This window comes from Lonchura striata, chromosome 31, assembly GCF_046129695.1.
Source record: "Lonchura striata isolate bLonStr1 chromosome 31, bLonStr1.mat, whole genome shotgun sequence".
NCBI classification, from domain to species: domain Eukaryota; kingdom Metazoa; phylum Chordata; class Aves; order Passeriformes; family Estrildidae; genus Lonchura; species Lonchura striata.
Window position 1 is genome coordinate 6,106,248 of NC_134633.1, and position 13,759 is coordinate 6,120,006.

The 13,759-nt window shown below is 65.3% G+C and overlaps 1 protein-coding gene across 1 annotated transcript in view; it reads left to right on the forward strand.

The window, feature by feature from the left end:
- The window catches only part of LOC110481838 (ryanodine receptor 1-like), a 154,014-nt gene that overhangs the window by 16,177 nt on the left and 124,078 nt on the right, over positions 1–13,759 (forward strand). Inside the window, 7 exon segments of the mRNA XM_077789130.1 lie at positions 1,631–1,795; positions 2,750–2,871; positions 5,266–5,452; positions 7,004–7,139; positions 8,653–8,748; positions 11,129–11,247; positions 12,772–12,905. Of these exon segments, the coding sequence (XP_077645256.1) occupies positions 1,631–1,795; positions 2,750–2,871; positions 5,266–5,452; positions 7,004–7,139; positions 8,653–8,748; positions 11,129–11,247; positions 12,772–12,905 (959 nt within the window).

A 13,759-nucleotide genomic window follows, 5' to 3' on the forward strand; every position in this document is an offset into this window, starting at 1 on the left:
ACCTGGATGTCCCCAACCCTCTCCTGGTCCTCTCCTGACCTTATCCTGTCCCTGGGAATGTCACCTGGATGTCCCCAACCCTCTCCTGGTCCTCTCCTGACCTTATCTTGTCCCCTGGGAGTGTCACCTGGATGTCCCCAACCTTCTCCTGGTCCTCTCCTGACCTTATCCTGTCCCCTGGGAATGTCACCTGGATGTCCCCAACCTTCTCCTGGTCCTCTCCTGACCTTATCCTGTCCCTGGGAATGTCACCTGGATGTCCCCAACCTTCTCCTGGTCCTCTCCTGACCTTATCCTGTCCCTGGGAATGTCACCTGGATGTCCCCAACCCTCTCCTGGTCCTCTCCTGACCTTATCCTGTCCCCTGGGAATGTCACCTGGATGTCCCCAACCTTCTCCTGGTCCTCTCCTGACCTTATCCTGTCCCTGGGAATGTCCCCCTGTCCCTGGGAATGTCACCTGGATGTCCCCAACCTTCTTCTGGTCCTCTCCTGACCTTATCCTGTCCCTGGGAATGTCACCTGGATGTCCCCAACCTTCTCCTGGTCCTCTCCTGACCGTATCCTGTCCCTGGGAATGTCACCTGGATGTCCCCAACCTTCTCCTGGTCCTCTCCTGACCTTATCCTGTCCCTGGGAATGTCACCTGGATGTCCCCAACCTTCTCCTGGTCCTCTCCTGACCTTATCCTGTCCCTGGGAATGTCACCTGGATGTCCCCAACCCTCTCCTGGTCCTCTCCTGACCTTATCCTGTCCCTGGGAATGTCACCTGGATGTCCCCAACCTTCTCCTGGTCCTCTCCTGACCTTATCCTGTCCCTGGGAATGTCACCTGGCTGTCCCCAACCTTCTCCTGGTCCTCTCCTGACCTTATCCTGTCCCTGGGAATGTCACCTGGATGTCCCCAACCTTCTCCTGGTCCTCTCCTGACCTTATCCTGTCCCAGGGAATGTCACCTGGATGTCCCCAACCCTCTCCTGGTCCTCTCCTGACCTGACCTTATCCTGTCCCTGGGAATGTCACCTGGATGTCCCCAACCCTCTCCTGGTCCTCTCCTGACCTTATCCTGTCCCTGGGAATGTCACCTGGATGTCCCCAACCTTCTCCTGGTCCTCTCCTGACCTTATCCTGTCCCCTGGGAATGTCACCTGGATGTCCCCAACCTTCTTCTGGTCCTCTCCTGACCTTATCCTGTCCCTGGGAATGTCACCTGGATGTCCCCAACCTTCTCCTGGTCCTCTCCTGACCTTATCCTGTCCCTGGGAATGTCACCTGGATGTCCCCAACCTTCTCCTGGTCCTCTCCTGACCTTATCCTGTCCCTGGGAATGTCACCTGGATGTCCCCAACCTTCTCCTGGTCCTCTCCTGACCTTATCCTGTCCCTGGGAATGTCACCTGGATGTCCCCAACCCTCTCCTGTCCCCCTGTCCCTGGGAATGTCACCTGGCTGTCCCCAACCCTCTCCTGGTCCTCTCCTGACCTTATCCTATCCCCTGGGAATGTCACCTGGATGTCCCCAACCTTCTCCTGGTCCTCTCCCTGACCTCGCTGCCCATCCCCACCCCACTCCCTGTCCCCCACGGACCCCCACGGACCCCCACGGACCCCCCGGTGCCCCCCGACCCCGCAGGAGAAGCTGGAGACGACCCCCAAGAGGGACATCGAGGGCATGGGGCCCCCCGAGATCAAGTACGGCGAGTCGCTCTGCTTCCTGCAGCACGGCGCCAGCGGCCTCTGGGTCACCTACGCCGCCCCCGACCCCAAGGCCCTGCGCCTCGGCCTGCTCAAGAGGAAGGTGGGACCCCAAAATCCCCGGGGGGGTCCCCAAAATTACCGGGGGGGTCCCCAAAATTACCGGGTGGGGGCCCTGAGGGGGAGTCTGGGGAGTTTTGGGGAGTTTTAGGGGGTTTTGAGAGTGATGAAAGGTGCTAAAGTGGGTCTAGGAGGGGTTTGGGGGATTAGTTGGGGTCTTTGAGATTCTTTGGGGTCCCCAAAATCACCGGGGGGGTCCCCAAAATCACCGGGTGGGGGGATCTGGGGGGGCTGCGGGGGGAGTTTTGGGGAGTTTTAGGGGGTTTTGAGAGCTCTGAGAGGTGTTAAAATAGGTCTAAGAGGGGTTTGGGGGAGTTTTTTGGGTCTTTGAGGGGTTTTTGGGGTTGAGGAGATTCTTTGGGGTCCCCAAAATCACCGGGGGGGTCCCCAAAATTACCGGGGGGGATTTTGCGGGGAGTCTGGGGAGTTTTGGGGAGTTTTATGGGGTTTTGAGAGCTCTGAGAGGTGCTAAAATAGGTCTAGGATGGGTTTGGGGGAGTTTTTGGGGTTTTTGAGGGGATTTTTGGGGTTTAGGAGATTCTTTGGGGTCCCCAAAATTACCGGGGGGGGGGGGGAGGGCTCTGAGGGGGCTTTTGGGGGGAGTTTAGGAGGTTTTGGGAGCTCTGAGAGGTGCTAAGGTGGGTCTAGGAGGGTTTTGGGGGGGTGTTTGGGGTCTTTGAGGGGCTCTTTGGGGTTTAGGAGGATCTTTGGGGTATTTTGGGGTCCTCAAAACATCCGGGGGAGGCTTTGAAGGGGAGTTTTGGGGAATTTTGAGGCGATTTTGGGACTCTCAGCAGCGCTGGGATGGCTCTAGAGAGGCTCTGGAACGTTCTCTGCGAGTTTTGGTGTCACCGCGAGTTCAGGGGGGTCTCTGGGGTCCAGGGGGGGCTCTCTGGGTTTCGGGGGTCCCCTGTGACCCCCACTTTGTTCCCCCCAGGCCATCCTGCACCAGGAGGGGCACATGGACGACGCGCTGACCCTGAGCCGCTCCCAGCGCCAGGAGTCGCAGGCGGCGCGGATGGTCTTCAGCACCACGGGGCTCTACGGGGCCTTCATCAGGTCTGGGGGTCCTGGGGGGCTTCTGGGGGGGTCCTGAGGGGGTTCTGGGGGTGTCAGAACCTCCTGGGGGGGTCAGAACCTCCTGGGGGGGGTCAGAACCTCCTGGGGGGGTCAAACCTTCTGGGGGCCATGGGGATGGTCTTCAGCACCACAGGGCTCTACGGGGCCTTCATCAGGTCTGGGGGTCCTGGGGGGCTTCTGGGGGGGTCTTTGGGAGAGTTCTGGGGGTGTCAAAACCTCCTGAGGGAGTTCTGGGGGTGTCAGAACCTCCTGGGGGGGTCAGAACCTCCTGGGGGGGTCAGAACCTCCTGGGGTTCCTGGGAGGTTCAAAACCTTCTGGGGGCCATGGGGATGTTCTTCAGCACCACGGGGCTCTACGGGGCCTTCATCAGGTCTGGGGGTCCTGGGGGGCTTCTGAGGGGGTCCTGAGGGGGTTCTGGGGGTGTCAGAACCTCCTGGGGGGGTTCTGGGGGTGCCAGAACCTCCTGGGGGTGTCAGAACCTCCTGGGGGTCCTGGGGGACCCTGGGGGGGTCCTGAGGGGGGTTCTGGGGGGGGTTCTGGGGGTGTCAGAACCTCCTGGGGTTCCTGGGAGGTTCAAAACCTTCTGGGGGCCATGGGGATGGTCTTCAGCACCACGGGGCTCTACGGGGCCTTCATCAGGTCTGGGGGTCCTGGGGGGCTTCTGGGGGGGTCCTGAGGGGGTTCTGGGGGTGTCAGAACCTCCTGGGGGGGTTCTGGGGGTGCCAGAACCTCCTGGGGGTGTCAGAACCTCCTGGGGGGGTCAGAACCTCCTGGGGGTCCTGGGGGACCCTGGGGGGGTCCTGAGGGGGGTTCTGGGGGGGGTTCTGGGGGTGTCAGAACCTCCTGGGGTTCCTGGGAGGTTCAAAACCTTCCAGGGGCCATGGGGATGGTCTTCAGCACCACGGGGCTCTACGGGGCCTTCATCAGGTCTGGGGGTCCTGGGAGTTCTGGGGGGCATCAGAACCTTCTGAAGGGTCCTCGGGGGGGGGGGGTTCTGGGTCTGTCAGAACCTCTTGGGGGTCCTGGGGGTCCCGTGGGTGGGGAGTCAGAACCTCCTGGGGTTCCTGGGGGCATCAGAACCTCCTGGGGTTCCTGGGGGCATCAGAACCTCCTGGGGGTCCCGTGGGTGGGGAGTCAGAACCTCCTGGGGTTCCTGGGGACATCAGAACCTCCTGGGGTTCCTGGGGGCATCAGAACCTCCTGGGGTTCCTGGGGTGGGGAGTCAGAACCTCCTGGGGTTCCTGGGGGCATCAGAACCTCCTGGGGTTCCTGGGGGCATCAGAACCTCCTGCGGTTCCTGGGGGCATCAGAACCTCCTGGGGGTCCCTGGGGGCATCAGAACCTCCTGGGGGTCCCGTGCGTGGGGAGTCAGAACCTCCTGGGGTTCCTGGGGGCATCAGAACCTCCTGGGGGTCCCTGGGGGCATCAGAACCTCCTGGGGTTCCTGGGGGCATCAGAACCTCCTGGGGGTCCTGGGGGCATCAGAACCTCCTGGGGTTCCTGGGGGCATCAGAACCTCCTGGGGGTCCTGGGGTGGGGAGTCAGAACCTCCTGGGGTTCCTGGGGGCATCAGAACCTCCCGGGGTTCCTGGGGACATCAGAACCTCCCGGGGTTCCTGGGGGCATCAGAACCTCCTGGGGGTCCCATGGGTGGGGAGTCAGAACCTCCTGGGGTTCCTGGGGACATCAGAACCTCCTGGGGGTCCCGGGGGTGGGGAGTCAGAACCTCCTGGGGTTCCTGGGGTGGGGAGTCAGAACCTCCTGGGGTTCCTGGGGTGGGGAGTCAGAACCTCCTGGGGTTCCTGGGGACATCAGAACCTCCTGGGGTTCCTGGGGTGGGGAGTCAGAACCTCCTGGGGGTCCCGTGGGTGGGAAGTCAGAACCTCCTGGGGTTCCTGGGGACATCAGAACCTCCTGGGGTTCCTGGGGGCATCAGAACCTCCTGGGGTTCCTGGGGTGGGGAGTCAGAACCTCCTGGGGTTCCTGGGGGGTCCCGTGGGTGGGGAGTCAGAACCTCCTGGGGGTCCTGGGGATATCAGAACCTCCTGGGGTTCCTGGGGGCATCAGAACCTCCTGGGGGTCCTGGGGACATCAGAACATCCTGGGGGTCCTGGGGGCATCAGAACCTCCTGGGGGTCCCATGGGTGGGGAGTCAGAACCTCCTGGGGTCCCTGGGGGCATCAGAACCTCCTGGGGTCCCTGGGGGCATCAGAACCTCCTGGGGTTCCTGGGGGCATCAGAACCCCCTGGGGTTCCTGGGGGCATCAGAACCTCCTGGGGTTCCCGGCGGGGCCATGGGGATATCCGGGAGGCGCTGGGCAGTTTCGGGGGTGCTGTTGGGGTGGTCTTGGTGGTCTGACCCCCCTCCCCAGGAGCCTGGACAGCCTCCAGGGGCGGCCGCGGGGGTCTCCGCCGCCCCCCCTGCCCATCGCCGCCGTCATCCTGAGCCTGCGGGACCTGATCGGGTACCTGGAGCCGCCGCCCGCCGAGCTGCGCCACGAGCAGCGCCAGGCCCGGCTGCGGGCGCTGCGGGCCCGCCAGAGCCTCTTCCAGCAGGAGGTGCTTAAAGGGTTAAACTCGGGCTTAAAGGGTGAAACTCGGGGTGGAAGGGTTAAAGTCGGGGTTAGAAAGGGTTAAAGTCGGGGTTAGAAAGGGTTAAACTCAGACTTAAAGGGTTAAACTCGGGGTGGAAGGGTTAAACTCGGGGTTAGAAAGGGTTAAACTCGGGATTAAAGGGTTAAACTCGGTCTTAAAGGGTTAAACTCGGGCTTAAAGGGTGAAACTCGGGCTTAAAGGGTTAAACTCGGGCTTAAAGTGTTAAACTTGGGGTGGAAGGGTTAAATTCGGGGTTAGAAAGGGTTAAACTCGGGTGGAAGGGTTAAACTAGGGGTGGAAGGGTTAAACTCGGGCTTAAAGGGTTAAACTCGGGGTGCGAGGGTTAAACTAGGGGTGAAAGGGTTAAACTCGGGGTTAGAAAGGGTTAAACTCGGGTGGAAGGGTTAAACTCGGGCTTAAAGGGTTAAACTAGGGGTTAAAGAGTTAAACTTGGGGTTAAAGGGTCCCAGTTTGGGGGTCCCAGTTTGGGGGTCCCAGTCTGGGGGTCCCACGGGGGTCAGTCCCAGTCTGGGGGTCCCAGTCGGGGGTCTCCCCCCTGCAGGGGATGTTGACGCTGGTCCCAGTTTGGGGGTCCCATGGGGGTCAGTCCCAGTCTGGGGGTCCCAGCCGGGGGTCCCAGCTGGGGGTCTCTCCCCCCTGCAGGGGATGCTGAAACTGGTCCCAGTCTGGGGGTCCCATGGGGGTTCAGTCCCAGTTTGGGGGTCCCAGCCGGGGGTCCCAGCCGGGGGTCTCTCCCCCCTGCAGGGGATGCTGACGCTGGTCCCAGTCTGGGGGTCCCACGGGGGTCAGTCCCAGTCTGGGGGTCCCAGTCGGGGGTCCCAACCGGGGGTCCCAGTCTGGGGGTCCCAGCCCGGGGGTCCCAGCCCGGGGGTCTCTCCCCTGCAGGGGATGTTGATGCTGGTCCCAGTTTGGGGGTCCCATGGGGGGTCAGTCCCAGTTTGGGGGTCCCAGCCGGGGGTCCCACGGGGGGGTCAGTCCCAGTTTGGGGGTCCCAGCCGGGGGTCCCAGTCTGGGGGTCCCAGTTTGGGGGTCCCAGCCCGGGGGTCCCAGTCTGGGGGTCCCAGCCGGGGGTCTCCCCCCTGCAGGGGATGCTGACGCTGGTCCCAGTCTGGGGGTCCCAGCCCGGGGGTCCCAGCCCGGGGGTCCCAGTCTGGGGGTCCCAGTTTGGGGGTCCCACGGGGGTCAGTCCCAGTTTGGGGGTCCCAGCCGGGGGTCTCTCCCCTGCAGGGGATGCTGACGCTGGTCCCAGTTTGGGGGTCCCATGGGGGGTCTCAGTCTGGGGGTCCCAGTCTGGGGGTCCCACGGGGGGGTCAGTCCCAGTCTGGGGGTCCCAGCCGGGGGTCTCAGTCTGGGGGTCCCAGTTTGGGGGTCCCACGGGGGTCAGTCCCAGTCTGGGGGTCCCATGGGGGGTCTCAGTCTGGGGGTCCCAGTTTGGGGGTCCCACGGGGGTCAGTCCCAGTCTGGGGGTCCCAGCCGGGGGTCTCTCCCCTGCAGGGCATGCTGACGCTGGTGCTGAGCTGCATCGACCGCCTGAGCGCCTACAGCACGGCGGCGCAGTTCGGCGAGGCCGCGGGCGAGGAGGCGGCGGCCGCCTGGAAGGAGATCGTCAACCTGCTCTACGAGCTGCTGGGTGCGCGGGGGGCGGCCGGGGGGCTGGGCGGGGGGCTGGGGGGCGGATACGGGGGGCTGGGGGGCGGATACGGGGGGCTATGGGGTGGATACGGGGGGCTATGGGGCGGATACGGGGGGCTGGGGGGCGGATACGGGGGGCTATGGGGCGGATACGGGGGGCTGGGGGCAGCTACCGGTGCTGGGGGGCGGATATCGGTGCTGTGGGGCAGATACGGGGGGCTATGGGGTGGATACGGGGGGCTATGGGGTGGATATGGGGGGCTATGGGGCGGATATCGGTGCTGTGGGGCAGATACGGGGGGCTGGGGGGCGGATACGGGGCGCTGGGGGGCGGATACGGGGGGCTATGGGGCGGATACGGGGGGCTGGGGGGCAGATACGGGGCGCTGGGGGGCGGATACGGGGGGCTATGGGGCAGATATCGGTGCTGTGGGGCAGATACGGGGGGCTGGGGGCAGCTACCGGTGCTGGGGGGCGCATATGGGGGGCTATGGGGTGGATACGGGGGGCTATGGGGCGGATACGGGGGGCTATGGGGCAGATATCGGTGCTGTGGGGCAGATACGGGGGGCTGGGGGCAGCTACCGGTGCTGTGGGGCGGATATGGGGGGCTGGGGGCAGGTACCGGTGCTGTGGGGCAGATATGGGGGGCTATGGGGTGGATACGGGGGGCTATGGGGCAGGTACCAGTGCTGTGGGGCAGGTATCGGTGCTGTGGGGCGGATACGGGCGGCTATGGGGCAGGTACCGGTGCTGGGGGGCGGATACGGGGGGCTGGGGGGCGGATACGGGGGGCTATGGGGCGGATACGGGGGGCTATGGGGCGGATATCGGTGCTGGGGGGCAGATATCGGTGCTGTGGGGCGGATACGGGGGGCTATGGGGCAGATATGGGGGGCTATGGGGCAGGTATCGGTGCTGTGGGGCAGATATCGGTGCTGTGGGGCAGATATCGGTGCCGTGGGGCAGATATCGGTTCTGTGGGGCAGGTGTGGGTGCCGTGGGGCAGATGTGGGTGCCCTGGGGCAGATATCGGTTCTGTGGGGCAGGTGTGGGTGCCGTGGGGCAGATGTGGGTGCCCTGGGGCAGATATCGGTTCTGTGGGGCAGGTGTGGGTGCCGTGGGGCAGGTGTGGGTGCCGTGGGGCAGATATCGGTGCCGTGGGGCAGATATCGGTTCTGTGGGGCAGGTGTGGGTGCCGTGGGGCAGGTGTGGGTGCCGTGGGGCAGGTGTGGGTGCCGTGGGGCAGATATCGATTCTGTGGGGCAGATGTGGGTGCCGTGGGGCAGGTGTGGGTGCCGTGGGGCAGGTGTGGGTGCCGTGGGGCAGATATCGGTTCTGTGGGGCAGATATCGGTTCTGTGGGGCAGGTGTGGGTGCCGTGGGGCAGGTGTGGGTGCCGTGGGGCAGATATCGGTTCTGTGGGGCAGGTGTGGGTGCCGTGGGGCAGATGTGGGTGCCGTGGGGCAGGTGTGGGTGCCGTGGGGCAGGGCTGACCCCCGTGCCCCACAGCCTCGCTGATCCGGGGGAACCGCGCCAACTGCGCGCTCTTCTCCACCAACCTGGACTGGCTGGTCAGCAAGCTGGACCGGCTGGAGGCCTCCTCCGGTCAGTGGGGCGGCCCTGGGGGTCCTGTGGGGCTGGGGGGTCCTGTGGGGCTGGGGGTCCTGTGGGGCTGGGGGGTCCTGTAGGGCTGGGGGGTCCCGTGGGGCTGGGGGGGTCCCGTGGGGCTGGGGGTCCTGTGGGGCTGGGGGGGTCCCGTGGGGCTGGGGGGGTCCTGTGGGGCTGGGGGGGTCCTGTAGGGCTGGGGGGTCCCGTGGGGCTGGGGGTCCCGTGGGGCTGGGGGGTCCCGTGGGGCTGGGGGTCCCGTGGGGCTGGGGGTCCCGTGGGGCTGGGGGGGTCCTGTGGGGCTGGGGGAGTCCCGTGGGGCTGGGGGGGTCCTGTGGGGCTGGGGGGGTCCTGTAGGGCTGGGGGGGTCCTGTGGGGCTGGGGGGTCCCGTGGGGCTGGGGGGTCCCGTGGGGCTGGGGGGGTCCTGTGGGGCTGGGGGGTCCCGTGGGGCTGGGGGAGTCCTGTAGGGCTGGGGGGGTCCTGTGGGGCTGGGGGGTCCCGTGGGGCTGGGGGGAATTCTGTGGGGCTGGGGGGTCCCGTGGGGCTGGGGTGTCCTGTGGGGCTGGGGGGAATTCTGTAGGGCTGGGGGGGTCCCGTGGGGCTGGGGGGGTCCTGTGGGGCTGGGGGGTCCTGTGGGGCTGGGGGGTCCCGTGGGGCTGGGGGGGTCCTGTGGGGCTGGGGGGTCCCGTGGGGCTGGGGGCATCTCCTGTGGGGGGATGCTGTGGGGCTGGGGGAGGATTCTGTGGGGCTGGGGTCTCTCCTGAGGGTCTGGGGTTCCCACCATGGGTCTGGGGTCCCCGCTATGGGTCTGGGGTCCTTCCTGCCATAGGGCTGGGGTCTCTCCCATGGGTCTGGGGTCCCCGCTATGCGTCTGGGGTCCCTCCTGCCATGGGTCTGGGGTCCCTCCCACTGTGGGTCTGGCCCCTCTATGGGTCTGGGGTCCCTCCTGCCATGGGGCTGGGATCTCTCCCATGGGTCTGGGGTCCCTGCTATGGGTCTGGGGTCCATCCTGCCATGGGGCTGGGGTCTCTCCCATGGGTCTGGGGTCTCTCCTGAGGGTCTGGGGTCCCTGCTATGGGTCTGGGGTCCCTCCTGCCATGGGTCTGGGGTCTCTCCCATGGGTCTGGAGTCCCTGCTATGGGTCTGGGGTCCCTCCTGCCATGGGGCTGGGGTCTCTCCCATGGGTCTGGGGTCCCTCTTGCTGTGGGTCTGGGGTCCCTGCTATGGGTCTGGGGTCCCTCTTGCTGTGGGTCTGGGGTCCCTGCCATGGGTCTGGGGTCCCTCCTGCTGTGGGTCTGGCCCCTCTATGGGTCTGGGGTCCCTCCTGCCATGGGGCTGGGATCTCTCCTGAAGGTCTGGGGTCTCTCCTGAGGGTCTGGGGTCCCCGCTATGGGTCTGGGGTCCCTCCTGCCATGGGTCTGGGGTCTCTCCCATGGGTCTGGGGTCCCCGCTATGGGTCTGGGGTCTCTCCCATGGGTCTGGGGTCTCTCCCATGGGTCTGGGGTCCCCGCTATGGGTCTGGGGTCCCTCCTGCCATGGGGCTGGGGTCCCTTCCACTGTGGGTCTGACCCCGCCCCACATCCCACACCCCACATCCCACACGTGACCCACATGTGCCCCACACTCCACACGTGCCCCACGCGTGCCCCATGTGTGCCCCACATCCCACACCCCACATCCCACACGTGCCCCACACATGCCCCACGCATGCCCCACGTGTGCCCCACACCCCACACGTGCCCCACGTGTGCCCCACACCCCACACGTGCCCCACACGTGCCCCACACGTGCCCTACGCGTGCCCCACGCGTGCCCCACGCGTGCCCCACACCCCACAAGTGCCCCACGCGTGCCCCACGCGTGCCCCACGCGTGCCCCACACCCCATGCGTGCCCCACGTGTGCCCCACACCCCACACGTGCCCCACGCGTGCCCCACACGTGCCCCACACCCCACATGTGCCCCACACGTGCCCCACGTGTGCCCCACACCCCACATGTGCCCCACGCGTGCCCCACGCGTGCCCCACACGTGCCCCACGCGTGCCCCACACCCCACACGTGCCCCACACGTGCCCCACACGTGCCCCACGCGTGCCCCACACCCCACACGTGCCCCACACGTGCCCCACACGTGCCCTACATGTGCCCCACACGTGCCCCACGCGTGCCCCACTCGTGCCCCACACCCCACACGTGCCCCACACGTGCCCCACGCGTGCCCCACTCGTGCCCCACACCCCACACGTGCCCCACACGTGCCCCACACGTGCCCCACGTGTGCCCCACACCCCACACGTGCCCCACACGTGCCCCACGCGTGCCCCACGTGTGCCCCACACCCCACGCGTGCCCCACGCGTGCCCCACGCGTGCCGCAGGCATCCTGGAGGTGCTGTACTGCGTGCTGATCGAGAGCCCCGAGGTGCTGAACATCATCCAGGAGAACCACATCAAGTCCATCATCTCCCTGCTCGACAAGCACGGCCGCAACCACAAGGTGGGGGGCCCAGGTGTGCCCAGGTGTGCCCAGGTGTGCCCAGGTGTGTGCCCAGGTGTGCCCAGGTGTGCCCAGGTGTGCCCAGGTGTGTCCAGGTGTCCCTAGGTGTGTGTCCAGGTGTGCCCAGGTGTGCCCAGGTGTCCCTAGATGTCCCTAGGTGTGTGTCCAGGTGTGCCCAGGTGTGCCCAGGTGTGCCCAGGTGTCCCTAGATGTCCCTAGGTGTGTGTCCAGGTGTGCCCAGGTGTGCCCAGGTGTGCCCAGGTGTCCCTAGGTGTGTGCCCAGGTGTCCCTAGATGTCCCTAGGTGTGTGTCCAGGTGTGCCCAGATATCCCTAGATGTCCCTAGGTGTGTGTCCAGGTGTGCCCAGGTGTGCCCAGATATCCCTAGATGTCCCTAGGTGTGTGCCCAGGTGTGCCCAGATATCCCTAGATGTCCCTAGGTGTGTGCCCAGGTGTGCCCAGGTGTGCCCAGGTGTGCCCAGGTGTCCCTAGATGTCCCTAGGTGTGTGTCCAGGTGTGCCCAGGTGTGCCCAGGTGTGCCCAGGTGTCCCTAGGTGTGTGTCCAGGTGTGCCCAGGTGTCCCTAGGTGTGTGCCCAGGTGTGTCCAGGTGTGCCCAGATATCCCTAGATGTCCCTAGGTGTGTGTCCAGGTGTGCCCAGGTGTCCCTAGGTGTGTGCCCAGGTGTGTCCAGGTGTGCCCAGATATCCCTAGATGTCCCTAGGTGTGTGCCCAGGTGTGCCCAGGTGTGCCCAGGTGTCCCTAGATGTCCCTAGGTGTGTGCCCAGGTGTGCCCAGGTGTGCCCAGGTGTGCCCAGGTGTCCCTAGGTGTGTGCCCAGGTGTGCCCAGGTGTGCCCACGTGTCCCTAGATGTCCCTAGGTGTGTGTCCAGGTGTGTCCAGGTGTGCCCAGGTGTGCTCAGGCGTGTCCCCAGGTGTCCCCAGGTGTCCCCAGCTGTGCCCAGGTATGCTCAGGCACGTCCCCAGCTGTGCCCAGGTGTCCCCAGCTGTCCCCAGGTGTCCCCAGGTGTGCCCAGGTGTGCTCAGGCATGTCCCCAGGTGTCCCCAGCTGTACCCAGGTGTCCCCAGGTGTGTCACCAGCTGTGTCCAGCTGTGCCCGGGTGTGCTCAGGTGTGCTTAGGTGTGCTCAGGCATGTCCCCAGGTGTCCCTAGATGTGTCCCTAGATGTGTCCCCAGCTGTCCCCAGCTGTGCCCAGGCATGTCCCCAGGTGTCCCCAGGTGTCCCCAGGTGTCCCCAGCTGTCCCCAGCTGTGCCCAGGCATGTCCCCAGGTGTCCCCAGCTGTCCCCAGGTGTCCCCAGCTGTCCCCAGCTGTCCCCAGCTGTGCCCAGGTGTCCCCAGGTGTCCCCAGGTGTCCCCAGGTGTGCTCAGGCATGTCCCCAGGTGTCCCCAGCTGTCCCCAGGTGTCCCCAGGTGTCCCCAGGTGTCCCCAGGTGTGCTCAGGTGTGTCCCCAGCTGTCCCCAGGTGTCCCCAGGTGTCCCCAGGTGTGCTGAGGCCCGTCCCGCAGGTGCTGGACGTGCTGTGCTCGCTGTGCGTCTGCAACGCGGTGGCCGTGCGCTCCAACCAGAACCTGATCACCGAGAACCTGCTGCCACGCCGCAACCTGCTGCTGCAGACCGGCATGGTCAACTACGTCACCAGGTGGGACACCCGCCCTCACCTGGGCACACCTGGGGGCTCCTGAGGGGCTGAGGGCTCCAGGGGAGCAGAGTTTTGGGGGTTTGGGGGGTTTGGAGCAGTTTTCAGGTGGTCTGGAGGTTGTTGAGGTGCACCTGGAAGCTCTTGAGATGTTTCTAGAAGAACCTGAGAACACCTGGGGGACTCCTGAGGGGCTGAGGGCTCCAGGGGAGCGGAGTTTTGGGGGTTTGGGGGGTTTTGGGCCGTTTTCGGGTGGTCTGGAAGTTGTTGAGGTGCACCTGGAAGCTCTTGAGATGTTTCTAGAAGAACCTGAGAACACCTGGGGGGCTCCTGAGGGGCTGAGGGCTCCTGGGGAGCAGAGTTTTGGGGGGTTTGGGGGGTTTTGGGCAGTTTTCAGGTGGTCGGGAGGTTGTTGAGGTGCACCTGGAAGCTCTTGAGATGTTTCTAGAAGAACCTGAGAACACCTGGGGGTTCCTGGGGGGCTCTGAGGGGCTGAGGGCTCCTGGGGAGCGGAGTTTTGGGGGTTTGGGGGGGTTTTGGGCAGTTTTCAGGTGGTCGGGAGGTTGTTGAGGTGCACCTGGAAGCTCTTGAGATGTTTCTAGAAGAACCTGAGAACACCTGGGGGGCTCTGAGGGGCTGAGAGCTCCTGGGGAGCAGAGTTTTGGGGGTTTGGGGGGGTTTTGGGCAGTTTTCAGGTGGTCTGGAAGTTGTTGAGGTGCACCTGGAAGCTCTTGAGATGTTTCTAGAAGAACCTGAGAACACCTGGGGGGCTCTGAGGGGCTGAGAGCTCCTGGGGAGCGGAGTTTTGGGGGTTTGGGGGGGTTTTGGGCAGTTTTCAGGTGGTCTGGAAGTTGTTG